Source organism: Lissotriton vulgaris, unplaced genomic scaffold (genome assembly GCF_964263255.1).
Source record: "Lissotriton vulgaris unplaced genomic scaffold, aLisVul1.2 SCAFFOLD_1057, whole genome shotgun sequence".
In the NCBI taxonomy this organism is placed as follows: Eukaryota; Metazoa; Chordata; class Amphibia; order Caudata; family Salamandridae; genus Lissotriton; species Lissotriton vulgaris.
The window spans coordinates 733,595-756,391 of record NW_028250023.1 but is presented as its reverse complement, the minus strand read 5'-3'; the positions used below and the strand labels follow the sequence as shown (position 1 = coordinate 756,391).

The window sequence follows — 22,797 nt, the reverse complement described above, 5'->3', positions numbered from 1 at the left end:
CGCACTACTCACCCGCAAGGGTCTCAAGGCGCTTGTACGAATACCGCTGTGGAACCCATCCTGGCTTTCCCTGTGAGGCGTCCACTCCTGGGCACCCCCAAGGTGGAGGCCAGGCATCCTTAGCATTGTGGGGGCCGTTGTGGAGATTAAGCAAGCTATTGCCCAGAGTTGCAGAGTGGGACTCCATGATTGGAATAGGCACCGAGGCGAGAATTATCAGGTCCGTGGAATTTTGAGCCCAAGACCCGCTGAGGCGGGGAATTGAACCCTGGTCCCGGGCTAGACCGCTGCATCAGGGTCTGCCGCTCCAATCATTGAGCCACACTTCTCCCTACGTGTCATATGGGTGGTCTTGTGGTTTGAGTCTATAAAGTGTACCAAACATATTAAATCTTTGGACATTCAGGCTTCTACGCTGACTGTCTCCGTGTTGCACGTTAAATTGTTATTTGTTGTGCTAATAAATCTACCACTCACTGAGTTGACAAAGAGCTGTGGTTGTGTTATCTTTCTATCAATTGTTATTCCTTATATTACAGATTTCACTTCTACAACCCAAATCTACCTCAATTCAATCTACCCTATTTGACTCCAATCTACCCCATTGCACTCTACCCCAATCTATCCCGCTTCTATCTACCCCACCCGACCTCGTGCCACTAACTTTTAGCCATGCCGAACAGCAGTCACACTGGGGTACATAATGGCTAAAACACGTTGCCAAAGCCAATAGCTTTCAGGTAGGAGACACCTATTTGTTTTGCCAATGCTTGTTTTCGGTGGGGTTTTTTTCCTTCATCATATTCACACGCAACAGTTCCCTGCAGCCAACTCCAAGCAGGCACAGGTGTTCAACGGTGCCTGGGCACAGCAGGGGATTCCCTGAAGGGCCTGGCTTATGTTTCTTAATTTTTTATTTTGAAGGGTTCCCGGACACTTTCTTGGGGTTCTCGGACCCCTGCAAACTTGTGTATCCTTATTGGACATCGATAGGGTTTCAGACCGAGCAGCAGGTCTCCGAACATCACAAATGTCCACCAGGGTACAAGGCCAATTACTGTATCTGCTCAGACACCTGCCTAAGGTTTGCGGACCTAAACGGTCATGATGTGGAATCCAACCTCGGTCTCAAAATCAGCAATTTCTATCTACATTTTAACATTAGGCAGCCCCTGTGCCAGGGGAGACAGGATGGCACTACAACTCTTTATGGCTTCTTTAATATTTTTACAGAATGCGGGGAACAAGTCTCTTCATCAAGTAATGGTTCAAGATGTAGCCAGCCAATCAGGGAGCTTCAGGTCCGCAGACCCAACTTTGGGTTTATGTATCCGAAATGGACGACAGGAGAAAAAACTCCCTCATCCAATCGGATCCGATATATTTTTACATTTGGGTCCACAAGTCCAGATGCACGGACCATTCATGGGCTAAAGGTCCAGCTAGCTCTATCTTAAAGGACTAGTGGCTTAATTTGAGGACCACAAAAAACACTGCATGAAACTAGCCATGCCAATCCCAAATAGTTTTGTGCAGATTCATTGAACTGTACCAAAGTTATTATATGTGTGTATATAATTATATTACATGGGATTCTGTAATCCCTGTATAAATGGCAGTCTGCAATTTCTTTATAATCAGGAATTTGTGACGCACCAAGTCAGTGATTATGAAGAAGAGACGTCAGAACTCAGCTTTTATAAGTTATTACAGTCGAGTCCTGAGGGCACAATGCCTGCTGCCAGCGCCAGCAGCTGATGTGAAAAGAAGGTCAAGTCACGAAGCATAATTGAAGCAGCTGTTTACAGCAACAAACAGAACTTTGATTTTATTACTTCTGCTTTATGTTACTAGCTTACTATGAGAAGCAGAGGGAATATGTTTATTAGTTTCCTTAGATAAAGGAAGGGTGGAATATTTCTGCATGTTTCTACACGTTTCGAGCTACTGCAGCTTTTTTTTTCAATGGGCTTTTATTGAACAGTTTCTAACATCTTTTTGGAAGAAATATCTAACAGATTTGATGTTTACTTTTGCACAAGAGGTTTTAAGTTCATTCTTCATGTTTACAAACATGTTAGTTGCTGCATATCTAGGAGCGACGCACTAAGATTTGTGGGAACGGTGATGGTGTGAACATGTATTATACGGGATACAGTACCACCTGGTGCATATAATAAGATTATTGCAAGTCACCTCAGAGTTCCAAAACCTTTGTGTATCTGTCTACCATGAGGAGGTGTGCACTCCTGGAGAACCCTGCCGTGACAACAACATCCCTGGTCAGTCCTGCTGTTGGGGCCGAATACAGACTAGGATGTTTATATAAGGAACTGGAGACGACTGCGTCTTACCCAATGTAACAGTGCAACTAGAAACACAGTTCCCTCTCTAGACTACGCATGTCTGCTAATCTCAATGATCACCACATCACTTGCATCCGACTATTACGTGTGATTCTGGCCAGTAATTCCTCCCATGAATAACACTATTTCCAGTTCCTCAGCCTGGAATGGGGACGATCATGGAACGACAAGAGCTACTGGCCTATTTGTCTCATGCAAAGTCCCATAACCAGGCCTGTTTCTGCACAGGAAGGATGCAGTCCTGTGTGGAAATAGAGGAGGAGATTGCAGGGAAACATCTGCACCCTGTGTACTCGTACTCTGGGGGTCAGTATCGCTCAGTGGGTTCCATCCAAACCATAATCCTCCCCTCAGAGACTTTCTAAAATCTGATATTACGCATTTTGAAGAGGTTACATCTGTTAGTATGCACTCTGAGAGTCCATTTATAGTGAAACACATACCTGGGGTAGCTTCGAACAGCAATAATGGTGCATTAGGGAATTCCTGCTTCAAGCATAGGTGTTGCTGTAGGCACTGGGTTTGTTGTAACCCCAACTCATCAAAGGACAATAGCCCAGACTCTATGTGGTCGTCTGATGAGATCCCATCAGGTGACACGGGTTGTAGGCTGCGGTTCTCCTGTGGATCTTGGAAATGAAAACACATCCATTCTTCCTCCAAGGGATCATCAGGTCCGTTCCCATCTGGTAGTGTGGGTTGTATACGGTAGTTTTGCTGTGGTTTGTGTCCTTCAGGAAATAGTGGGTGTGGGCAGAGGTTCTGTTTCTGGTCCCTGCTATTAGTAGACAATGGGGATGGTTCTTGCTTCAGGGGCTCATCTGGCTCCCACTCTTCTGGGAACGCCGTCTGTACGCTCTGGTCTTGCTTTGGTGTCTGCCCATCAACAAATTCTGAGTGAAGACACAGGTTTGCCTCCAGTGATCTGCCTGGAGGATCTGTCTGAGGGCACCGGGATAGAGGACAATCCTGCTGTACTCCATTTCTATCTGGAAACCCAGGTTGCACCCACTGGTCCTGCTGTGGGTGATGTCGATCAGAAAACATTGGCTGCAGACAAAGGTTTGGCTCCTCTGGACGCCCTTGAACATCTGTTGGCGAGGAGAGCGTACACTCCTGCTTTGGTGCATGCCCATCAGAAGACACTGTCTGAAGACACAAGCTCGGTTCCTCTGACCTGTCCAGTTGAGGTGTTGCAGAAGACCCGCTAACAGCACAATCTCTAATACTCGCCGGACAGACCAACTCCAAAGACACTGCACCATTATCTAGGGAACCTTGATCCTTTTCTATCCAGATTTTCTTAATCAGCCCAGCGACTCTAGAAGGTACGTCCTCCAAAGTATTCATCAAGTTATCCAGTTTGGCTTCCAACTCCTCCAGCATGGATAAAAGGATAATGTGGGGCAGGTTCTCCGAAAGCGGTTCCAGGTCCTGGTCCCTCTGAGCATCATTTTGGGATCTTGAAGTTGAGACATCATGGAGAGGTAAAGATGGGACTGTGGCTCTTACGGATTCACGTGAACACTGCACTGTCACTTTCTTTCCTGGAGCCCGTCTTCTGCCCATTCTGGTAAATTGATGTTCAAGTCTCAAGTGTCTGCAGAGGAGAGGAAAAGAGAAAAGACAACACGTTATCACAGGACAGTTAGGTCAAAATACTCCTGATCAGAGAAAACTGCAAATTTCTAAAACCTGAAAAAAATTGAATCATTAAAATTTCACAATACCCGCAACATAGTTCATATACTATGAAAGGCACGGATTTGAAATGTGTTTCCAACATTTCGTCTGTTCCTTGGTCTGCTCAAATTGTACACTGTGCAACCACAAAAAGAGAATACTGTAACAGCCTTGCAGCAATGAAAGGTTTATAATACCCTGGCAGACAAGACTGCGCTATCATCCTCACTTGCACTGTACACCTCTCTTTTGCAGTATTCAGGTCTGTGACTGAAGCACGCGCCAACATGCCAAACCTCTACAGGATCTACAAAAAGCTTATTATGTCATTGCATATATAGAGAGCATGTTCAACCGGGGGTTTCTTGGAACTGAATCAGAAATACATAAAAGAGGAGAAAACAAACCATAACGGGGAAGAATCTAGTCTGAATAGGCTTGTGGGCTGTCAGATTTCTGGATGAAAGGAACTTGTACCAAAGCTGCGTCCACCTGATCTGATCTTCTATAATTTTGCAATAGCAAATAAATTCAAGCGAGGAGATCTCTGCTTTTGTACGGGTGAATACATTTCCACCTGGTTTGCAATAAAGTGAGGGACTAGACCTCTCGACCCTGGATTTGTTATTTCAATATAGGTATGGCGCGTGCCCACCTCTGAAGATGATGTAGTGCACAAGCTGCGTCGCTGTGAAATACTTGTAGTCTATGAATGGTGATATTGGGTATTCTCCACTCCTGCCCTGATGAATGTGTAGCCTCGGCTGGGGCTTTACACCGAAACGCGCGTTGGCGTTTGTTCCTTTTGAGAACCATCTGAAGCACCTGGGATATTACTCCAACTGTCCATAATTCATCACTTATTTTTGATATCTTTGCGGAGTGTTGTATGATTTATGAATTGAGTGGTATGTATGTTGGTATGTATGTGTTGTGTGGTGTGTGGGCCATTACTAGGAGTTGATTCAGTCCTTGATGAACTTTTATCCATTATAGTTTTGATTTTTCTATTATGAACTTCTGTGTACTATGTTACATATATAAATGAGAAAAAAATAAGGAAAAAATGAATTATTTAATAAAATGTTTTTTCGCATTTTTTGTGAATATTTGTGTCTGAGATGTTCCTATGTGGTTCCGAGTGTAATATTAAGGGCTCGATGTAGGTAAGTGAAAAGGTAAATTTGCCTTCAAGGGACTTTGTTTGATCTGTATTTTATCTAGTTAAGATTGTTTGAGTAAGGACCAGTCAATTGTCCTTGAAGTGAATGAATCAACAATTTACTTAAAAAACATTGCTTGAACATATAACATATAAACATATAAACAAAGACACCAGGTGTATACGAAAAAATATATTTTTATCAAGTGGTTCATTCAAAGAAAAATCAACTTCATATACAGATCAGTAGGTAAATAGAGATTAGGACTGTGGGCACACACATAAGTAAATTAATAGGTGACACAACAGAACCTAAGCGAGCACCTATCCCAAATCACATTGAATAAAACAAAGAAAGGGATAAGGTGTATAGTCGACGTTTCGGTTTCTTAGGCGTTAGTTTGCTGAAACCATCCTCAGGACTGCTATTAATTGTGGTCTGTATAGAAATATTGTTATCTGAAAATAAAAGATATTTTACAGTTACAATATTAAACTAAATATTTACGTAACACCCTGGTGAAAGAGCAGTAAGGTTTTAGACAATTGGTGACAAAAACAAGACACTAACATGATATATACAACATGGACATTATAAAAATACACAATTTATATACATATGATCACTTTGAGTCTAGAATGCATTTACTTAGTAACAGGGAACTTCATAGTAGACCCTACATATTGATCTAGAACAGACAGAGTTAATCACAGTATTCTCTGATCTATGTGTCCAAATGTTTTAGAGACCTTGTTGTTTGAGTAAGAACAGTTGTTAAATTATAAGATCTGTTAGACAGAGAGCTTTTACATCATTCAAATCTATTATTTCCTAACAGATAGCCCAATTCATACTGATACAATTATTATAGCAACAATGGTTGGAGATGCCTTCTTCTTTAATAATTGGCATACTGTTCTATAACGGATGTTATATGAAACCACATGAAGCAAATCTGATTAGTCATTTTTGAAAATTATTTTAACAAAGGTATGAGTACCTGTCCATAGAGTATCGTTATTGCATCTCATGGGTAATTGTGGATCAGGGTATCTTTAAAAACCAGACTGAAACATAAGAGGTCAAGTATTAAAGATCTGCGTTTGTCAGGTTGACATAGGTAGGTCTTTATGTTAGCTGAAAACATACCTATTAGTTGTGAATCAATGGACTTCACGTAATATTTCAAGCTTTGGTTGAGAGTAGGTATTCCTCATGGAGTTCTAACAATGTCAGAGGACATAGAGCATCTGCAAAGTGTAATAATTAATATTACTGGATTTTGTCTAAATCCTGGTAAGGTGGCCATGTAGTGACAAATAATAAGTCTTACCCGGTATATGTGAAATCAAGTCTTGTCAATCATTGGTAGAGACAATGGGGCGGATCAATATGGATTGGAGTAAGTGATATGTTGAGCAGTTATGGATTCTGTACCGCCTATCCAAGGTGAAAAAAGAAATGCATATGCATTCAGAACGCGAGTTTCTTACAAGATGATGGCATAGCAGAAGTTGGTATGTCACAGTGATTTGCGCCCATATATTAGACTTTCAAAATGCTGTGGGGCATACTAGCATGTGAGCTTATTCGGGCGGATCGTGTTGGCCAAAGCGCCGCTTTAATTGTAAAAGAGACGGAGTTATTCCGAGTATGGTGGCAGTTTAAATGCTTAAAGCAGTCATTTAGCGTTATTACGTTGAAGAGCGCTACCAAGATTCCAGACAGTATATGCTAGGGAGGACAAGTTAGCGCGGGGGGATTGTATGCCGATAGTAAGACATGCGTTAGGAATTTATTACGCGTTTTGATAATACCCGGGGTTTCTAAATTCAAAACAGTGTGTTTCGGGAAGAGTAATAAGCGCAGTACACCATGCGTACAGATTGCAGAGTTCTTACCTAATAATCGCAACAAATGCAGTTGAAGAGCGTCTCGTCAGTACGGAGCCACGAGTGGTAACTGACTGCTCTCGTGTTTATAAAGGAAAATGTTTGGAAATGGAGATAGGACTAAATGACTGCTTTAAGCATTTAAACTGCCACCATACTCGGAATAACTCCGTCTCTTTTACAATTAAAGCGGCGCTTTGGCCAACACGATCCGCCCGAATAAGCTCACATGCTAGTATGCCCCACAGCATTTTGAAAGTCTAATATATGGGCGCAAATCACTGTGACATACCAACTTCTGCTATGCCATCATCTTGTAAGAAACTCGCGTTCTGAATGCATATGCATTTCTTTTTTCACCTTGGATAGGCGGTACAGAATCCATAACTGCTTAACATATCACTTACTCCAATCCATATTGATCCGCCCCATTGTCTCTACCAATGATTGACAAGACTTGATTTCACATATACCGGGTAAGACTTATTATTTGTCACTACATGGCCACCTTACCAGGATTTAGACAAAATCCAGTAATATTAATTATTACACTTTGCAGATGCTCTATGTCCTCTGACATTGTTAGAACTCCATGAGGAATACCTACTCTCAACCAAAGCTTGAAATATTACGTGAAGTCCATTGATTCACAACTAATAGCATACATGCCAACAGACCCGATTCAGGCGGGAGACTACCGATTTTCCAAGCCAAAAATGGCTTTATTTTACCTGTCTCCCGCCTGAAATTGCATTTTTTACAATAGAAGTCAACGGGGAATTTTCATTCTCCCGATTTTTTATTTAAAATCTCCCACTTCCCTGTCCTTAAATGTTGGCATGTATGTAATAGGTATGTTTTCAGCTAACATATAGACCTACCTATGTCAACCTGACAAACGCAGATCTTTAATACTTGACCTCTTATGTTTCAGTCTGGTTTTTAAAGATACCCTGATCCACAATTACCCATGAGATGCAATAACGATACTCTATGGACAGGTACTCATACCTTTGTTAAAATAATTTTCAAAAATGACTAATCAGATTTGCTTCATGTGGTTTCATATAACATCCGTTATAGAACAGTATGCCAATTATTAAAGAAGAAGGCATCTCCAACCATTGTTGCTATAATAATTGTATCAGTATGAATTGGGCTATCTGTTAGGAAATAATAGATTTGAATGATGTAAAAGCTCTCTGTCTAACAGATCTTATAATTTAACAACTGTTCTTACTCAAACAACAAGGTCTCTAAAACATTTGGACACATAGATCAGAGAATACTGTGATTAACTCTGTCTGTTCTAGATCAATATGTAGGGTCTACTATGAAGTTCCCTGTTACTAAGTAAATGCATTCTAGACTCAAAGTGATCACATGTATATAAATTGTGTATTTTTATAATGTCCATGTTGTATATATCATGTTAGTGTCTTGTTTTTGTCACCAATTGTCTAAAACCTTACTGCTCTTTCACCAGGGTGTTACGTAAATATTTAGTTTAATATTGTAACTGTAAAATATCTTTTATTTTCAGATAACAATATTTCTATACAGACCACAATTAATAGCAGTCCTGAGGATGGTTTCAGCAAACTAACGCCTAAGAAACCGAAACGTCGACTATACACCTTATCCCTTTCTTTGTTTTATTCAATGTGATTTGGGATAGGTGCTCGCTTAGGTTCTGTTGTGTCACCTATTAATTTACTTATGTGTGTGCCCACAGTCCTAATCTCTATTTACCTACTGATCTGTATATGAAGTTGATTTTTCTTTGAATGAACCACTTGATAAAAATATATTTTTTCATATACACCTGGTGTCTTTGTTTATATGTTTATATGTTATATGTTCAAGCAATATTTTTTAAGTAAATTGTTGATTCATTCACTTCAAGGACAATTGACTGGTCCTTACTCAAACAATCTTAACTAGATAAAATACAGATCAAACAAAGTCCCTTGAAGGCAAATTTACCTTTTCACTTTCATTACCCAAGCCCTCAAGGGTATTTCGGGTCGCTCACTCCCTTCGAAATTACTCGATGTAGGTAAATCAGATTTACCGATTCATAAATACCGAATTGTACCGATTCGGTATTCATGAATCGGTAAATCTGATGTAGGTAATTATTCGGTAACAAATACCGAATCGGTAGGATTCGGTATTTACCGATTTGGTAATTACCGAATCGGTATTTGCCATTGATTCCTATGGGCCTTGAAGCCCATAGGAATCAATGGCAAATACCGATTTGGTAATTACTGAAACTGTAAAAATACCGAATTTGCAAGGGGGACAGGGTGTCACTTTGACACCCTGTGGCACCCCTGATTCTGGCTTGTGTGCCATGTGACACACATACATGCCCTTAGGCCATGTCTGTGTGCCACATGGCACAGGTGTACATGCACAGATGTGCATGTACACAGGAATTAGTTATTTACCATGCAATAGTATTACGTGGTAAATAACGAATTCTTAGGGGCCTGTGGCACTGTTTACTGTGCCACCTACATATTGATTTACAGAATCGGTAAATTTACCGATTCAGTATTTTACCGATTCTGTAAATTTACCGAATCGGTAAATTTACTGATTCTGTAAATCATAGGCCCCCTACATTACAAAACCCAAATACCGGTCGGTAACGGCCAAAATCGGCCGTTACCGACCGGTATTTGGTCTCCTACATCTGGCCCTAAGTTTGTTGGACCTCTCTGAGGCCTAGTTGTAAAATATATTGGGCAGGTCACTTTTCTTCTCCTGATATTGGGTATTCTTGCATATACTCGGTTGGCATGATGAGATCTAGATAGGACTGCAGGCACCGCTATTGCTTTTCTTGTCTATAGTGGGAGGAGTGGGGTTAGTTTCTAAAGTAGTTTCAGCACAAATCTGCATTTAGATCCTACTGCTCCAGCAGCTGGTTCTTGCTAAGATTGCTATCGATTATCACTCAGAGGCATTTTTGTTGGAGAGTAAAGTTGGCTCCAAACGTTGGTCTTATTCTTTCAAATTACATTCTCAGTTTGGTCAATATTCAGTTTAGTTGATTGAACCTCATCAAGTAATCATCAAATTGCATCATATTTTGATACTGGAGTTGTGAGGCTGACATTCCATTGATAAGAATTATCTGAGAGCTGGTGTAGTTATAAAGCCTAGAACCGCTTGAAGACAGTTCTCTGATCAATAGTTTTTGCAGGTAAAGGGAGCAGAGATATTGGCCTATAATTCTTGGTTATATCCGGGACTTCTCCCTGGTTTTTCAGTATCGTAAGCTCTACAGCATTTTGAAACGCGCTTGGAACGATCGCTTGAGCAGCTGAATTGATGAAAACGCTCTGCAGGGTACTGCTCAAGACCTCGCTTTTCGACGGAGACGCAGCACCCTCAGCGCCCAGATATCCTTGGGGTACGCTTTATAAATGCTGATTGATTGATTGATTGTTGAGGTCAGAGATTCCATGACTGCTGGAGGGCAAGGGTCAGTTGGTGACCCGAATTTGACCTTGATCATAAATTCATGAAGCCTGTTTATTTCTTCAAACAAGGATAAGGAGAGTAGAGTTCTTTTCAGACTCAACTTCAGAATTACTGCTGCTGTATTTGTTTATACTATCTTTAAAGAATGTTTTTGTTAAGTATTTAGATTGTCACAGAATGCCTCGATAGGAGTCAGGGAAGTTCTCATTTCATTTAGGGGCGACTAATCATTCAGGATATCTAAAATCAATTTTCATTTGCTTGTAAGATTTTTTTTGCCTATTAAGAGGACTTTGCATAGAACGGGTTTGCCTTTATATTCCTCAAGCTCAATTTAAAATGTGATTTTGCTCTCTTCATCATCCCTGTCCCGCCAGTGTCGACGCAATGCAGATTTCGCCTCCTTTAGCTCTGGCTTGTACCAGGGCACTGGTCTGGTGCGGTTTATAACACGCTGTTGGATTTGAGGGGTGTGGGTCACTAGCATGTCTAAGCCACAGAGTGGATTATTTTTCTTTGGAGAGAATGTCTTCAATTGATGGGAAGAGGGGGGAGGGGTTTGAAAGTGTTGATAACACTGGCTCTGTATTAATGTATCACCATTTGATTGGACCATATGCAAGGAAGGATGATTATATTCAGTCAATTCGAATTATACGCCCAGATCAGATCTAAGGTATTTCATTTTATGTGATCTGAGCATGTAATGTGTTGGTGTAAATTCAACATCATTAAATCAGCAAATTCATTATCTTTAGGGACCGAGTTGTCGTCATCAACTCGAAACTTGAGAAAGGAAAGCAGATCTATCACTTCAGTTTGAGTAATTTGTAAAAGAGATGTGTGAATCCACTGGTGAATAATTGCTGCTTTCTCACCTCCTTTCTCTGAGCGTGTCGTCTTTTGGTCATCTTCGGGTACGGCTTCTGGAGATCTGGAGAAGATCCCTCTGACAACCAGGTTTCAGTTAAGAACAGGCTATCCGTCTTAGGAGATTCTAATAATTTGAGTATTTCCACCTTATCTTTGCCTAGGGAGGGTGGGTTTAGTAAAGCGCTTTTAACGACTCCTCAATCTGAGGATGTAGAATAGTCTTATTGTTTGTCGGTCCAAACTGAGGTCTGTTGAGTACCAGATTACTCTATATGTGTGGCTGGCATACACGCCATTTGCCTCTAAAAACGAGACAAACATGGGGGAGATACTAAAATCTGTGTACCTGAAAGACTTTAGATCTTATGCAGAATATGAGAAATATTGAGTATACTTCCTAACTTCTGGTCCCAGCAGTGGCGGCCAGGTGGGCCTGGGAGCAGACAGGCTTGTCTTTGGCAAAATGCTTGCAACACACACGCCAAATGTTTGCAACAAACACGCACACACAAAAAATTGCTCTTTAAAAAGTCCATTCAATTGTGTACTCACAGATGTGACACAAACTCCAACTCTCACTTGTACAGTCTCACACCTTATTTATAAATGGATTAATGTAACAAACCAGGTATCTCTTAACCACATCTTCAATGCTGCATAATTACACAGGCATTGTGCTCTGCAGTGCACACACTCACGTGAAAAACACACACGTGAAACACAAATCATCCCCAGGCACAAAGACCTACACACTGGAAATAAGTAATCAAACGGATCAGTTGCTTACGCGCTCATATATAATGTATCCACCCAAGACGACCAATCACAAACAAGCACATATACACTGTCTCGCAAACACAAATCACTTCCATACATTTTGTATTGAAAGAATATGCTTCGTCCAGGCCATTCACGAGCATCACCTACTCCCAGAGACCTACACACAGGGCGGGCACAGATCTGCACAATCACATTTAACACTCCAAATAATCATGGCTCACTCTTCACACAAAGTTCTTGCAGTCTCTTCAACAGAGCTGTGACATCCCAAAGTCTCTGAGGCAACACCCAATGTGGAATGCTGCTGAGGGAGTGGGAAGGTGTCAGTATCTGAGGAGGAAGCAGATCTGTGGGTGGAGTATTCTGTAAGAAATAAACTCCGCCTTTCTATCACCGCCATGGACACGTGATACTTCATATATTAGCGACGCGCGGAAATATGGAAAAATGTACAAGGCTTCAATATCGCATTGTGAGAGTACTGAGGATCTGAGAATTTTATGTTAAAAAAAACCTTGAATCAGGTGATAACAAGGAGAAACATTGTCACTTCTTCAAACACTCCACACACTGCATGTGCGCTGCACTTTACAGCACAAACACAACCTGCCCTGCACTTCACAGCACAAACACAACCTGCCCTGCACTTCACAGCACAAACACAACTTGACCTACACTCCACAGCACAAACACAACCTGCCCTGCACTTCACAGCACAAACACAACCTGCCCTGCACTTTACAGCACAAACACAACCTGCTCTGCACTTTACAGCACAAACACAACCTGCCCTGCACTTTACAGCACAAACACAACCTGCACTGCACTTTACAGCACAAGCACAAACTCTGGAGTGTTTAAGAATTACTCTATGTATAGGATTTTATACTGGAATGGTGTGTTTCCTGTACGAATCCTATGCTAGACAGCACACACACATCTGGCCTATGGTGTAAAGGTTTTGTGTGGCACTAGGTAGACTGTGTACTAGTGCAGGGGTAGTGAGCAGCACCGTGATGTATTTCATAAATCTGGCTCAGCGCGGCTCACTCCCACTCGCACATCACAGTGCTGCACCTAACTGCTGAACTATGTTGCACTAAAAAATATTAAATCTGCTCCGTAGTGTGCATGCGTGGTCTGCCCAGCCTCAACCCTCACATTCTCTTGTGCACGCGTAGTGTGCCCGGATTTAACCCTCACATACTCCTATGCATGCTTGGTTTGCCCATACAAAAGGGGATGATGGACGGAGCGTTTGAGCAAATCAAACACTCACCTCCAGTCAACTGATCTGGGTTTAATCCATCACCATTCTTTAGCTCACTCTGTCACCCCAGTTCAGACATGGCCATATGCAAATCAGTCTGACCCTGTGCCTCATGGGAACAGTCCAGCCCGAACTGCCAAGCAATGTCTTTCCTGGACTGGAAACAAGCATCCTGGGACCGGGTTCGGATTCATAATCCTCATCAGCCGTGCTATCTTGAATACAGTGGCAAAGTGAGCAAGGGACTAACGTCTGAGCATACCCTGCCAAATTATGGTGAACAAAGCGATACATATGGGGATGATGGACGGAGCGTTTGAGCAAATTAAACACTCACCCCCAGTCAACTGATCTGGGTTTAATCCATCACCATTCTTTAGCTCACTCTGCCACCCCAGTTCAGACATGGCGATATGCAAATCAGTCTGACCCTGTACCTCATGGGAACAGCCCAGCCCAAACTGCCAAGCCATGTCTTTCCTGGACCGGAAACAAGCATCCTGGGACCGGTTTCGGGTTCATAATCCTCATCAGCCAGGCTATCTTGAATACAGTGGCCAAGTGAGCAAGGGACTCACGTCTGAGCATACCCTGTCAAATTATGGCTAACAAAGCGATACAAAAGGGGGTGATGGACGGAGCGTTTGAGCAAATCAAACACTCACCCCCAGTCAACTGAGCTGGGTTTAATCCATCACCATTCTTTAGCTCACTATGCCACCCCAGTGCAGACATGGCCATATGTAAATCAGTCTGACCCTGTGCCTCATGGGAACAGTCCAGCCGAAACTGCCAAGCCATGTCTTTCCTGGACTGGAAACAAGCATCCTGGGACCGGTTTCGGATTCATAATCCTCATCAGCCAGGCTATCTTGAATACAGTGGCAAAGTGAGCAAGGGACTAACGTCTGAGCATACCCTGCCAAATTATGGCGAACAAAGCGATACAAAAGGGGGTGATGGACGGAGCGTTTGAGCAAATCAGACACTCACCCCCAGTCAACTGAGCTGGGTTTAATCCATCACCATTCTTTAGCTCACTCTGCCACCCCAGTTCAGACATGGCCATATGCAAATCAGTCTGACCCTGTGCCTCATGGGAACAGCCCAGCCCAAACTGCCAAGCCATGTCTTTCCTGGACCGGAAACAAGCATCCTGGGACCGGTTTCGGATTCATAATCCTCATCAGCCAGGCTATATTGAATCCAGTGGTAAAGTGAGCAAGGGACTCACGTCTGAGCATACCCTGCCAACTTATGGCGAACAAATCGATACAAAAGGGGATGATGGACGGAGCGTCTGAGCAAATCAAACACTCATCCCCAGTCAACTAATCTGGGTATAATCCATCATCATTCTTTAGCTCACTCTGCCACCCCAGTTCAGACATGGCCATATGCAAATCAGTCTGACCCTGTGCCTCATGGGAACAGTCCAGCCCGAACTGCCAAGCCATGTCTTTCCTGGACCGGAAACAAGCATCCTGGGACCGGTTTCGGATTCATAATCCTTATCAGCCAGGCCAGCATATGGCCATGTCTGAACTGGGGTGGCAGTGTGAGCTAAAGAATGGTGATGGATTAAACCCAGATCAGTTGACTGGGGGTGATTGTTTGATTTGCTCAGACGCTCCGTCCATCATCCCCTTTTGTATTGCTTGGTTTGCCCAGCCTCAACCCTCACATTCTCTTGCGCACTCTTGGTCTGCTCAGCCTCAACCCTCATATTCTCTTGTGCACGATTGGTGTACCCAGCCTCAACCCTCACATTCTCTTGTGCATGCTTGGTCTGCCCAGCCTCTGCCCTCACATTCTCTTGTGCATGCTTGGTCTGCCAGCCTCAACCCTCACATTCTCTTGTGTTTGCATGGTATGCCCAGTGTCAACCCTCACATTCTCTTGTGCATGTTTGGTCTGCCCAGTCTCAACCCTCACATTCTCTTGTGCATGCTTGGTCTGCCAGCCTCAACCCTCACATTCTCTTGTGCATGCTTGGTGTGCTCAGACTCAACCCTCACATTCTCTTGTGCACTCTTGTCTGCCCAGCCTCAAACCTCATATTCTCTTGTGCATGCTTGATCTGTGCAGCCTCAACCCTCACATTCTCTTGTGCATGCTTGATCTGTGCAGCCTCAACCCTCACATTCTCTTGTGCATGCTTGATCTGTGCAGCCTCAACCCTCACATTCTCTTGTGCATGCTTGATCTGTGCAGCCTCAACCCTCACATTCTCTTCTGCATGCTTGGTCTGCTCAGCCTCAAGCCTCACATTCTCATGTGTATGAGTGGTCTACACAGCCTCACCTCAGAGTTGAGTTCTGTGTGATTATAAGATAAACCACGTCATCTGTAATTCTACGTGCTTGGTCCTTGGTCACGAGCACTAATTATTGAATGTGTTTTACACTAAGCGCGTAGAATTACAGATGCCGTGGTTTATCTTATAATCACAGTGAACTTTCGCCAGCACTTATTTGGTTGGAAATGACAAGATGCCGCACATGATGATGCGGAATTAATGCTTTATGTTTAGGTTCACAGCAATGACCTAATGTTTAATTTACATACTGCATGATGATTTTAATGCAATGTCTCACAATGTATCTCCCAACATTGACTAAACAAGTCTGTTTTCCCAGCTCCGAGGACGTTCAAACACCTTGAATCTGTTGTCACTGTCTATTACGCAGAGGTGTGTCACATGATATTGTATAAACACTGTGATTTGCATTGCACTCCTACTCGTGAACAAGGAGGTTGCCTCCGAAACGCGCCGAGTGGCTTGGCTTAAAATAAAAACACGCTGAAAAGGAATACTTGTGGCCCTGGCATCGTTTGTGGGAAACCGGCAAAATGATTGCTGTTGAGATTTGGGGTTCGCGACCCCGCCAAGGCCCGCCACTGAAAGCGGCTCGGGTTTAGCTGTAGGTTTACACATATATAGAAGTTGAGATGGACAAGGCGAGGGAAGAGAAATAAAGAGAAAGTTATTCGATTTTCACAAATGCGATGGCGAAAATCCTGAGATCGGTGCTTTGAATTTCGCTGCTGGAGCAGAAATGCCTATGGTGAAAGGGGATTTATTTGTAATTACAAATATTCAGCAACTAAAGCTACACTTTCAAGTGCTTTATGTATAAGTCTTTTTATTGTAATGTTATGCACTAGTCCACTAAACCTAGAACACATAACCCATACCAGGATTTCCTGCAATGGGAGTAACAAGCTGACTGGACAGCCACATAAAACCTTTTTGCAAGAAAAAATATAGACTCAAACGCAAAACGAAATACCTTTATCTATGTGTGTTCAAGCTTCTTTTGATAGTTCTTGGCTGGTGGACTCCAGCCAGCTTGGGCTTTTAGATGCTTTTGCCGACCCTGGGTTCTGAAGGTTTAACATGATTAAATATTTTTGGGGTATCACACGGACTTCAATGACCCTAAAAGTGGTAATAAATTCAAATGTATTCCAAATAGGGAGCCCCAAATATGTGTTGCCTGGGCCCCACAAATTATTAGCATATCAACGATCTAGAAGTCAGCTTCATATGCTAGTTATGAATAAAACAACCACCCAACTTTAGGGAACAAAGTCCGGATATCAAAGGGTTCAAGGTACAGAACTGTGGACAAAGGTGCCTAATAAAGACATGTATTCTGAGAGAAGAAACGAATATTGTTCTGTAAAAATATGCTTTTGTTTCCTCCTAGCATACCTCTTAATCCATTGCAGAGGCAACCTCCCACTGAATACAAACATCAAAGAACAGGGGGGGGCGGAGCTAGCCGGCGTCGATGGCGGACGTGTGAGCCTTCGGCTCCTCGCATAGCCCCGGAATAATCCTAAAAACCTATCCTTAATTGGGCCCCATATGCCATAGCGGGCTCTCGTACACCCGCTGGCCCCCCCAAGTTCTGTCTGGGAACCCACTTGGGACGTTTGCTGGCGAGCTTCTCCGAGTTCTCTGGAGAGCGACCCCACGCTACACGGCCGAGGAGGACCGGGCCTGAAGCCGCGCAATTTCCTGGTGAGGTGGCTGGGTGACGTCGCCGTACGTGCGGCTTCAGCGCTGGGAGTGGTCGGGCTGCGCTCTGACCGGACTGCCGTTTGGATCTGCGCCTGGCTGGGACGACCTCTCCTTCATCGGCAGCGATTGCCCCGCGCTGGAGCGGATTGGGGGCCCAGCGGCAGGAAGGACGCTGAACTCCTGCATAACGAGGTGCAGCAGTCGTCACGGAGGTACGACTGCCGGTCGGGGCCCTCGCTGTGGTGGACTACTATCCCGCCATCCGCCGTCCACAGTGGTGAGGGGCCGTCCGATCCTGGTGTTGTGTACCTGTCTGCGCCCTGGACCTTACAGGTGAGGGCGCTGCCGAAGTGCTGGAAAGAGACTCGTCCATCATAGCGGGCGCCATCTTGGCTGCCTCGGGCCCCCGGACCGGGCTTGATACCTGGTGGCAGTAAGTAGCTCGCCTAAGAGACCCTTGAATTGCTCACACGGCCTGCCGCTGGCGAGACGCTCCCCTTGTTCTGGGCACCTCCGCAACAGGGAGAACGATGGGGAAGAACGACGCTACCCAGGGGAAGCTTTCCTTTGAACGGCGCCGACCGAAAAGGCCGGAAGCGACGGCACCGGAGTCATCGCCCAAGGGGGCCACAGCAGCGGCCCCGGCATCCACGGAGCTCCGAGACATGCTAGCTGCAATGGAAAAGGGCATCCAGGATAGCATTGCGTCTGTGGGCTCTAAGATAGACGCTTTAACATACCGAATGGACCGCATGGCGGAGCGCGTGGACAAACACGCGGAGCGCCTAGACATGGCGGAACGTCGCCTCACCGAAGCGGAGGAAGCCCAGACGGAGTGGGACAAAGACAGAAAGCAGTTTGATAGACTTTTACAGGTTATTCGTGACAAAACGGAGGATTTGGAAGCGCGCTCGCGCAGGTCCAACCTCCGCATCACAGGCGTGGCGGAAACTACGCAGACGGGGAAGATGGAACTTTACGTAGAGAAACTGCTGAAGCTACTACTTGGAGAAGAGGCTTTTTCCCCCATGTTCATAGTGGAACGGGCGCATCGCACGTTGGGCCCACAACCGCAGCCAGGCGCGCCTCCTCGCCCCATTATCGCGAAACTCCTTAATTACCGCGACAGAGACACGGCTTTGCGCATGGCGAGGGAGAAAGGCAGGTTACAGCATGAGGGTATGGACATCTCCCTCTACCCAGACTTCACGGCCAGAGTGCAGGAAGAGAGGCGACAGTTTGCGCCATACAAAAAACAACTCCGTATTCTGGGCCTAGACTATGCGATGCTCTACCCTGCCAAGCTCCGCATCAACACAGGTGGGCGGTCGTATTTCTTTACAGACCCTAAAGAACTTCAAAAATCCCTGAAGACCTGGAAGCGGGAGCGGAAGGAAGCTAGGCATGGACAGGAGAACGATGCCGGCTCGACATCGAATCTGGAAGAACAGGACTAGTGGGTCTTACAGAGCGGTTTGGAACTCTTCAATGAGTGAGGGACTCTTTCAACTGGCACCACTGAAGCAACATGAGTGAGGAGGCTAGTAAGGTCTGCATGAACACTGCTGATAATGATTGGTGAGACGATGGACATGCTGCTTGGACATATGCCTCACATATTACTGGTGAGGAGGTCGTGGTCGCTGGGGAGGGGAAGGCTGGAACACTGCTGCATCGTTGGGCGGGCTGGTGGGGGTGTGGGAGGGCTGGTATACTTGCTACTCGAAGGGCACCGACCTACAGGTGGGGCTGGAAGGGGACGCTGATCAGATCGTTTACTTGGTATAGTTTGCGGTGTTGTACTATTTTGGCGCGCTCTGCCCCGGTGCTTTTGGTTGTGCGACTCTCTAAAGGGTTGGTTTCGAACTGGTGACTACACTACTACCGGAGGGTTGATGGGGGGGGGACTTCTGGGACCTGTCTGACCTGGTTGGGGGTGGTCGGCTGTGGGAGGGCGGGAATTCGAGGGGGTGAGTCGGGGATCTGGACAGTTGGGGGGGTTGTTGTACTGGGTTGTTTGGGGGGTCTGAATGTATTGAGTGTGACCTGTTATGTGGTGCTGTACCTGTTTGGAAAAGCCGGCTGGCAATTATGTGGTCAGGAGTACTGCTGTGCCTTGTCTTGCTAACCCTGGCTGCTTACACACACATGAGCCCTTGCAATGTCTAACGCAGCACCAAATCTACCAATAACTGCCCCAAATAAGTTGAAGCTGATGACCTGGAAGTGCGGGGTTTGAACGACTTTCGCAAACTAAGGAAGGTCCTTAGCTATCTCCACAGACATCACGTTGACCTGGCCCTGTTGCAGGAAACGCACTTACCATGCACTAGCAGGATGTTACAATATAGGGGCCTGGCGGGGAACACAGTTGCTGCGGGATTCACGACACTCGCCCGAGGGGTGCTAATCTGGGCCAATCCCGCTTCACATCTGAAGTTGATCCCGGTGCTCGCTGACTCGGAGGGCAGATACGTACTGGCAAGGTGTGTAGGTAGGGGTCTTGACCTCCTGGTTGTAAACGTTTATGGCCCCAATTATGATCACCCTGAATTCTATGCGACCCTGTCTGCCCTTAGCAGGTCACATGCTCAGCCTTGGATGTTGTGGGGAGGGGACTTTAACTTCGTGTTCGACCCATCCATGGACCGTTCTGCGGGCCCAGTTCGGCGCCCGGTAGCTTCGGCCTCACATATGAAGGCTGAGATGACTAAATTGGACTTGGTGGATGTTTGGAGGGCCAGGCACCCCACGGAGGGTGGCTACACGCACTATTCGGCCTACCACAATGTGCACACTAGGATAGATTACTGGTTAGCATCCCCCCTGGTACTGAGTAGCGTCAGCGCATGCGAGGTTCTCCCGCGCACACTCTCGGACCACTCCCCCATCCTCCTGCACCTCTCAACCGCCAGGAAAGGGATCCCAGCATTCACTTGGAGGTTCCCCCCTTTCGTGTTGCTGGATGACGCCTTCCGGGGGGAGCTCACGGATGACATAGAAAGATACTTTGCAACTAACATAGGCTCAGTAGATGACTTCTATACAATTTGGGAGGCTTTTAAGGTGTACATCAGGGGAGTAGCTATGTCAAAGCACTCCAGCGTGTTACGTTCCATCAGGCTGGACCTCGCCGCAACGGAAACTAGAATAGCGGAGCTGGAGGCTAGGCAGCGGTCGGCGCGGAGCAACTCCGAAGGCCCGGCGCTCACCCAGCTATTGTCCGAGTTTCAGGCTCTGGCGGACAGAGAGATTCTGTATATGGGCAAGTATGCCACTGCCAGAGCGTATGGTGAGGGGGATAGGCCTGGCGCATTACTAGCGCGCATGGTCCGAAACTCTCGACGGCCCCTGGTTGTTGAGGAGCTGTTGAGGGCGACACGGTCTCGGACGAGGAACAGATACTAGGGACCTTTAGAAGATATTACGCAGAGCTATATCAGTCCAAGACGCAGGGTGTGGAGGATGAAATGGAAGAATATCTAGACCACATTGCAATGCCGTACCTCAAGAGCTCGGATAGGGAATTCTTGATGGCCCCCTTTCACCAGGACGAAATATTGGAGGCTCTAGCGAGCATGAGATCGGGTAGTGCTCTGGGCTCGGACGGACTCACGGTCGGCTTCTATAAAGCCTTCAAAGATTTACTACTCCCGCACTTGGTCGCCCTCTTTGACGCCATCTGTGAGAATGGCGAAATGCCGCCCACCATGCATGAAGCTTTACTCATCACAATACCTAAGCCAGGGAAACCACCGAACCTTTGCGGATCATACAGGCCGCTCAGCCTGCTGAACGTAGATGCGAAGATCTATGCCAAGGTCCTGGCAAATCGGTTGGCTTTACTGGTCCTAGAGCTTGTTGCCCCGGAGCAGTCCGGGTTTGTCCCGTGCAGAAATTTAACTTACAACATACGCACGGTACTGGGCACAATGCAACATATCAAGCAGGAGAACAGCGCGCTGGCAATCTTCCTTGATATGGAAAAGGCGTTCGACTCTGTTGAATGGCCCTTCATGGTGAGGGTACTACGTAAGTTGGGCCTAGGAGAACCATTCCTGCAGAGGATTGGTGCACTGTATCATCGGCCCTCTGCCAGACTGTGGCTGGGCGACAGAGTGTCGGAACCGATTTACATTGGTAGGGGCACGCGACAAGGCTGCCCTTTGTCGCCGTTGCTCTACGCATTGGTCGCGGAGCCCCTCGCATGCGCCATACAGGAATACCACAGCCTGGAGGGCATAAGTTTCCCCACCTACAAAATAGGGATATCGACATATGCAGATGATACGTTACTGTATGTCAGGAACCCGGAGTCTAATCTGGCCGCGGTTCTTCGCGAAGTGGTCCGCTTCGGCGCGCTATCGGGCTTGAGGGTGAATTGGGATAAGTCCATTGCCTTTCCTCTCACCCCATGACACAACCGTTCGCTATGGAGTACCCTCTGCAGTGGTCCTCTGACTCAGTCCGTTATTTGGGCATTCACCTGCATACGGACCCCGAGATCCTAATACGAGACAATTACGGAGTGGCATACAATAAATTGATCGACGATGTCGACGCCTGGATCAGGCTTCCGCTCTCCCTACTGGGCAGGATCGCTATAATGAAAATGATAGTGCTCCCCCGATTCCTGTTCCTTTTCCTCAACCTATCTGTGGTTTTGTCGAAGGCATTCTTTAAACAACTTACCCGAGCCATGACCCGACTGGCCTGGGGTGACAAACAACCTAGAGTCCGATGGACTATCCTGACACTCCCCTATGAGATGGGGGGTCTGGGAGCACCGGATCTAGAACACACCTACCGAGTTGCGCAGGCATCCCACCTGCATTCGTGGATTCACGGTGACGCACGGACCCCGCACCTTATCTTGGAGCGGTTGTTTGCGGAACCGCTCCCTCTACCTGCCACTGTCTGCCTGCCCACGGATCGTTCGATTGGACAGATGGACTCACTTAAAGCGACCAATCATGCCTGGAACTCCCTGAAGAGTTTCCGAGGCTGCGCCCTTCTGTACTCCCCATTGATGCCCGTGGAATGGGCTCTATGGCTGGACCCGTTAGGTGAGAAAGGAGTAGTTAAAGCTCTACAGGCCCTTGGCATAGTAAGGATGGAGGACCTGTTCTCGGATGGCAAACTGAAAACATGGGACCAACTCGCCACCACGGAGACGGGCCCCACCTTGCTACAGAAATTCCAATATCATAGACTCCGCTCTGCGTTCCGGGAGATACTGGGC

The 22,797-nt window shown here is 45.8% G+C and overlaps 1 protein-coding gene across 1 annotated transcript in view; it reads right to left on the bottom strand.

Moving 5' to 3' along the window:
- The window catches only part of LOC147663419 (uncharacterized), a gene marked incomplete at its 3' end in the record, with an annotated part of 48,468 nt that overhangs the window by 22,405 nt on the left and 3,266 nt on the right, over nucleotides 1–22,797 (bottom strand). The window contains exon 2 of the mRNA XM_086950473.1: nucleotides 2,810–3,966. Coding sequence (XP_086806599.1) covers nucleotides 2,810–3,935 — 1,126 coding nt within the window. The remainder of the gene's footprint in view (nucleotides 1–2,809; nucleotides 3,967–22,797) is intronic.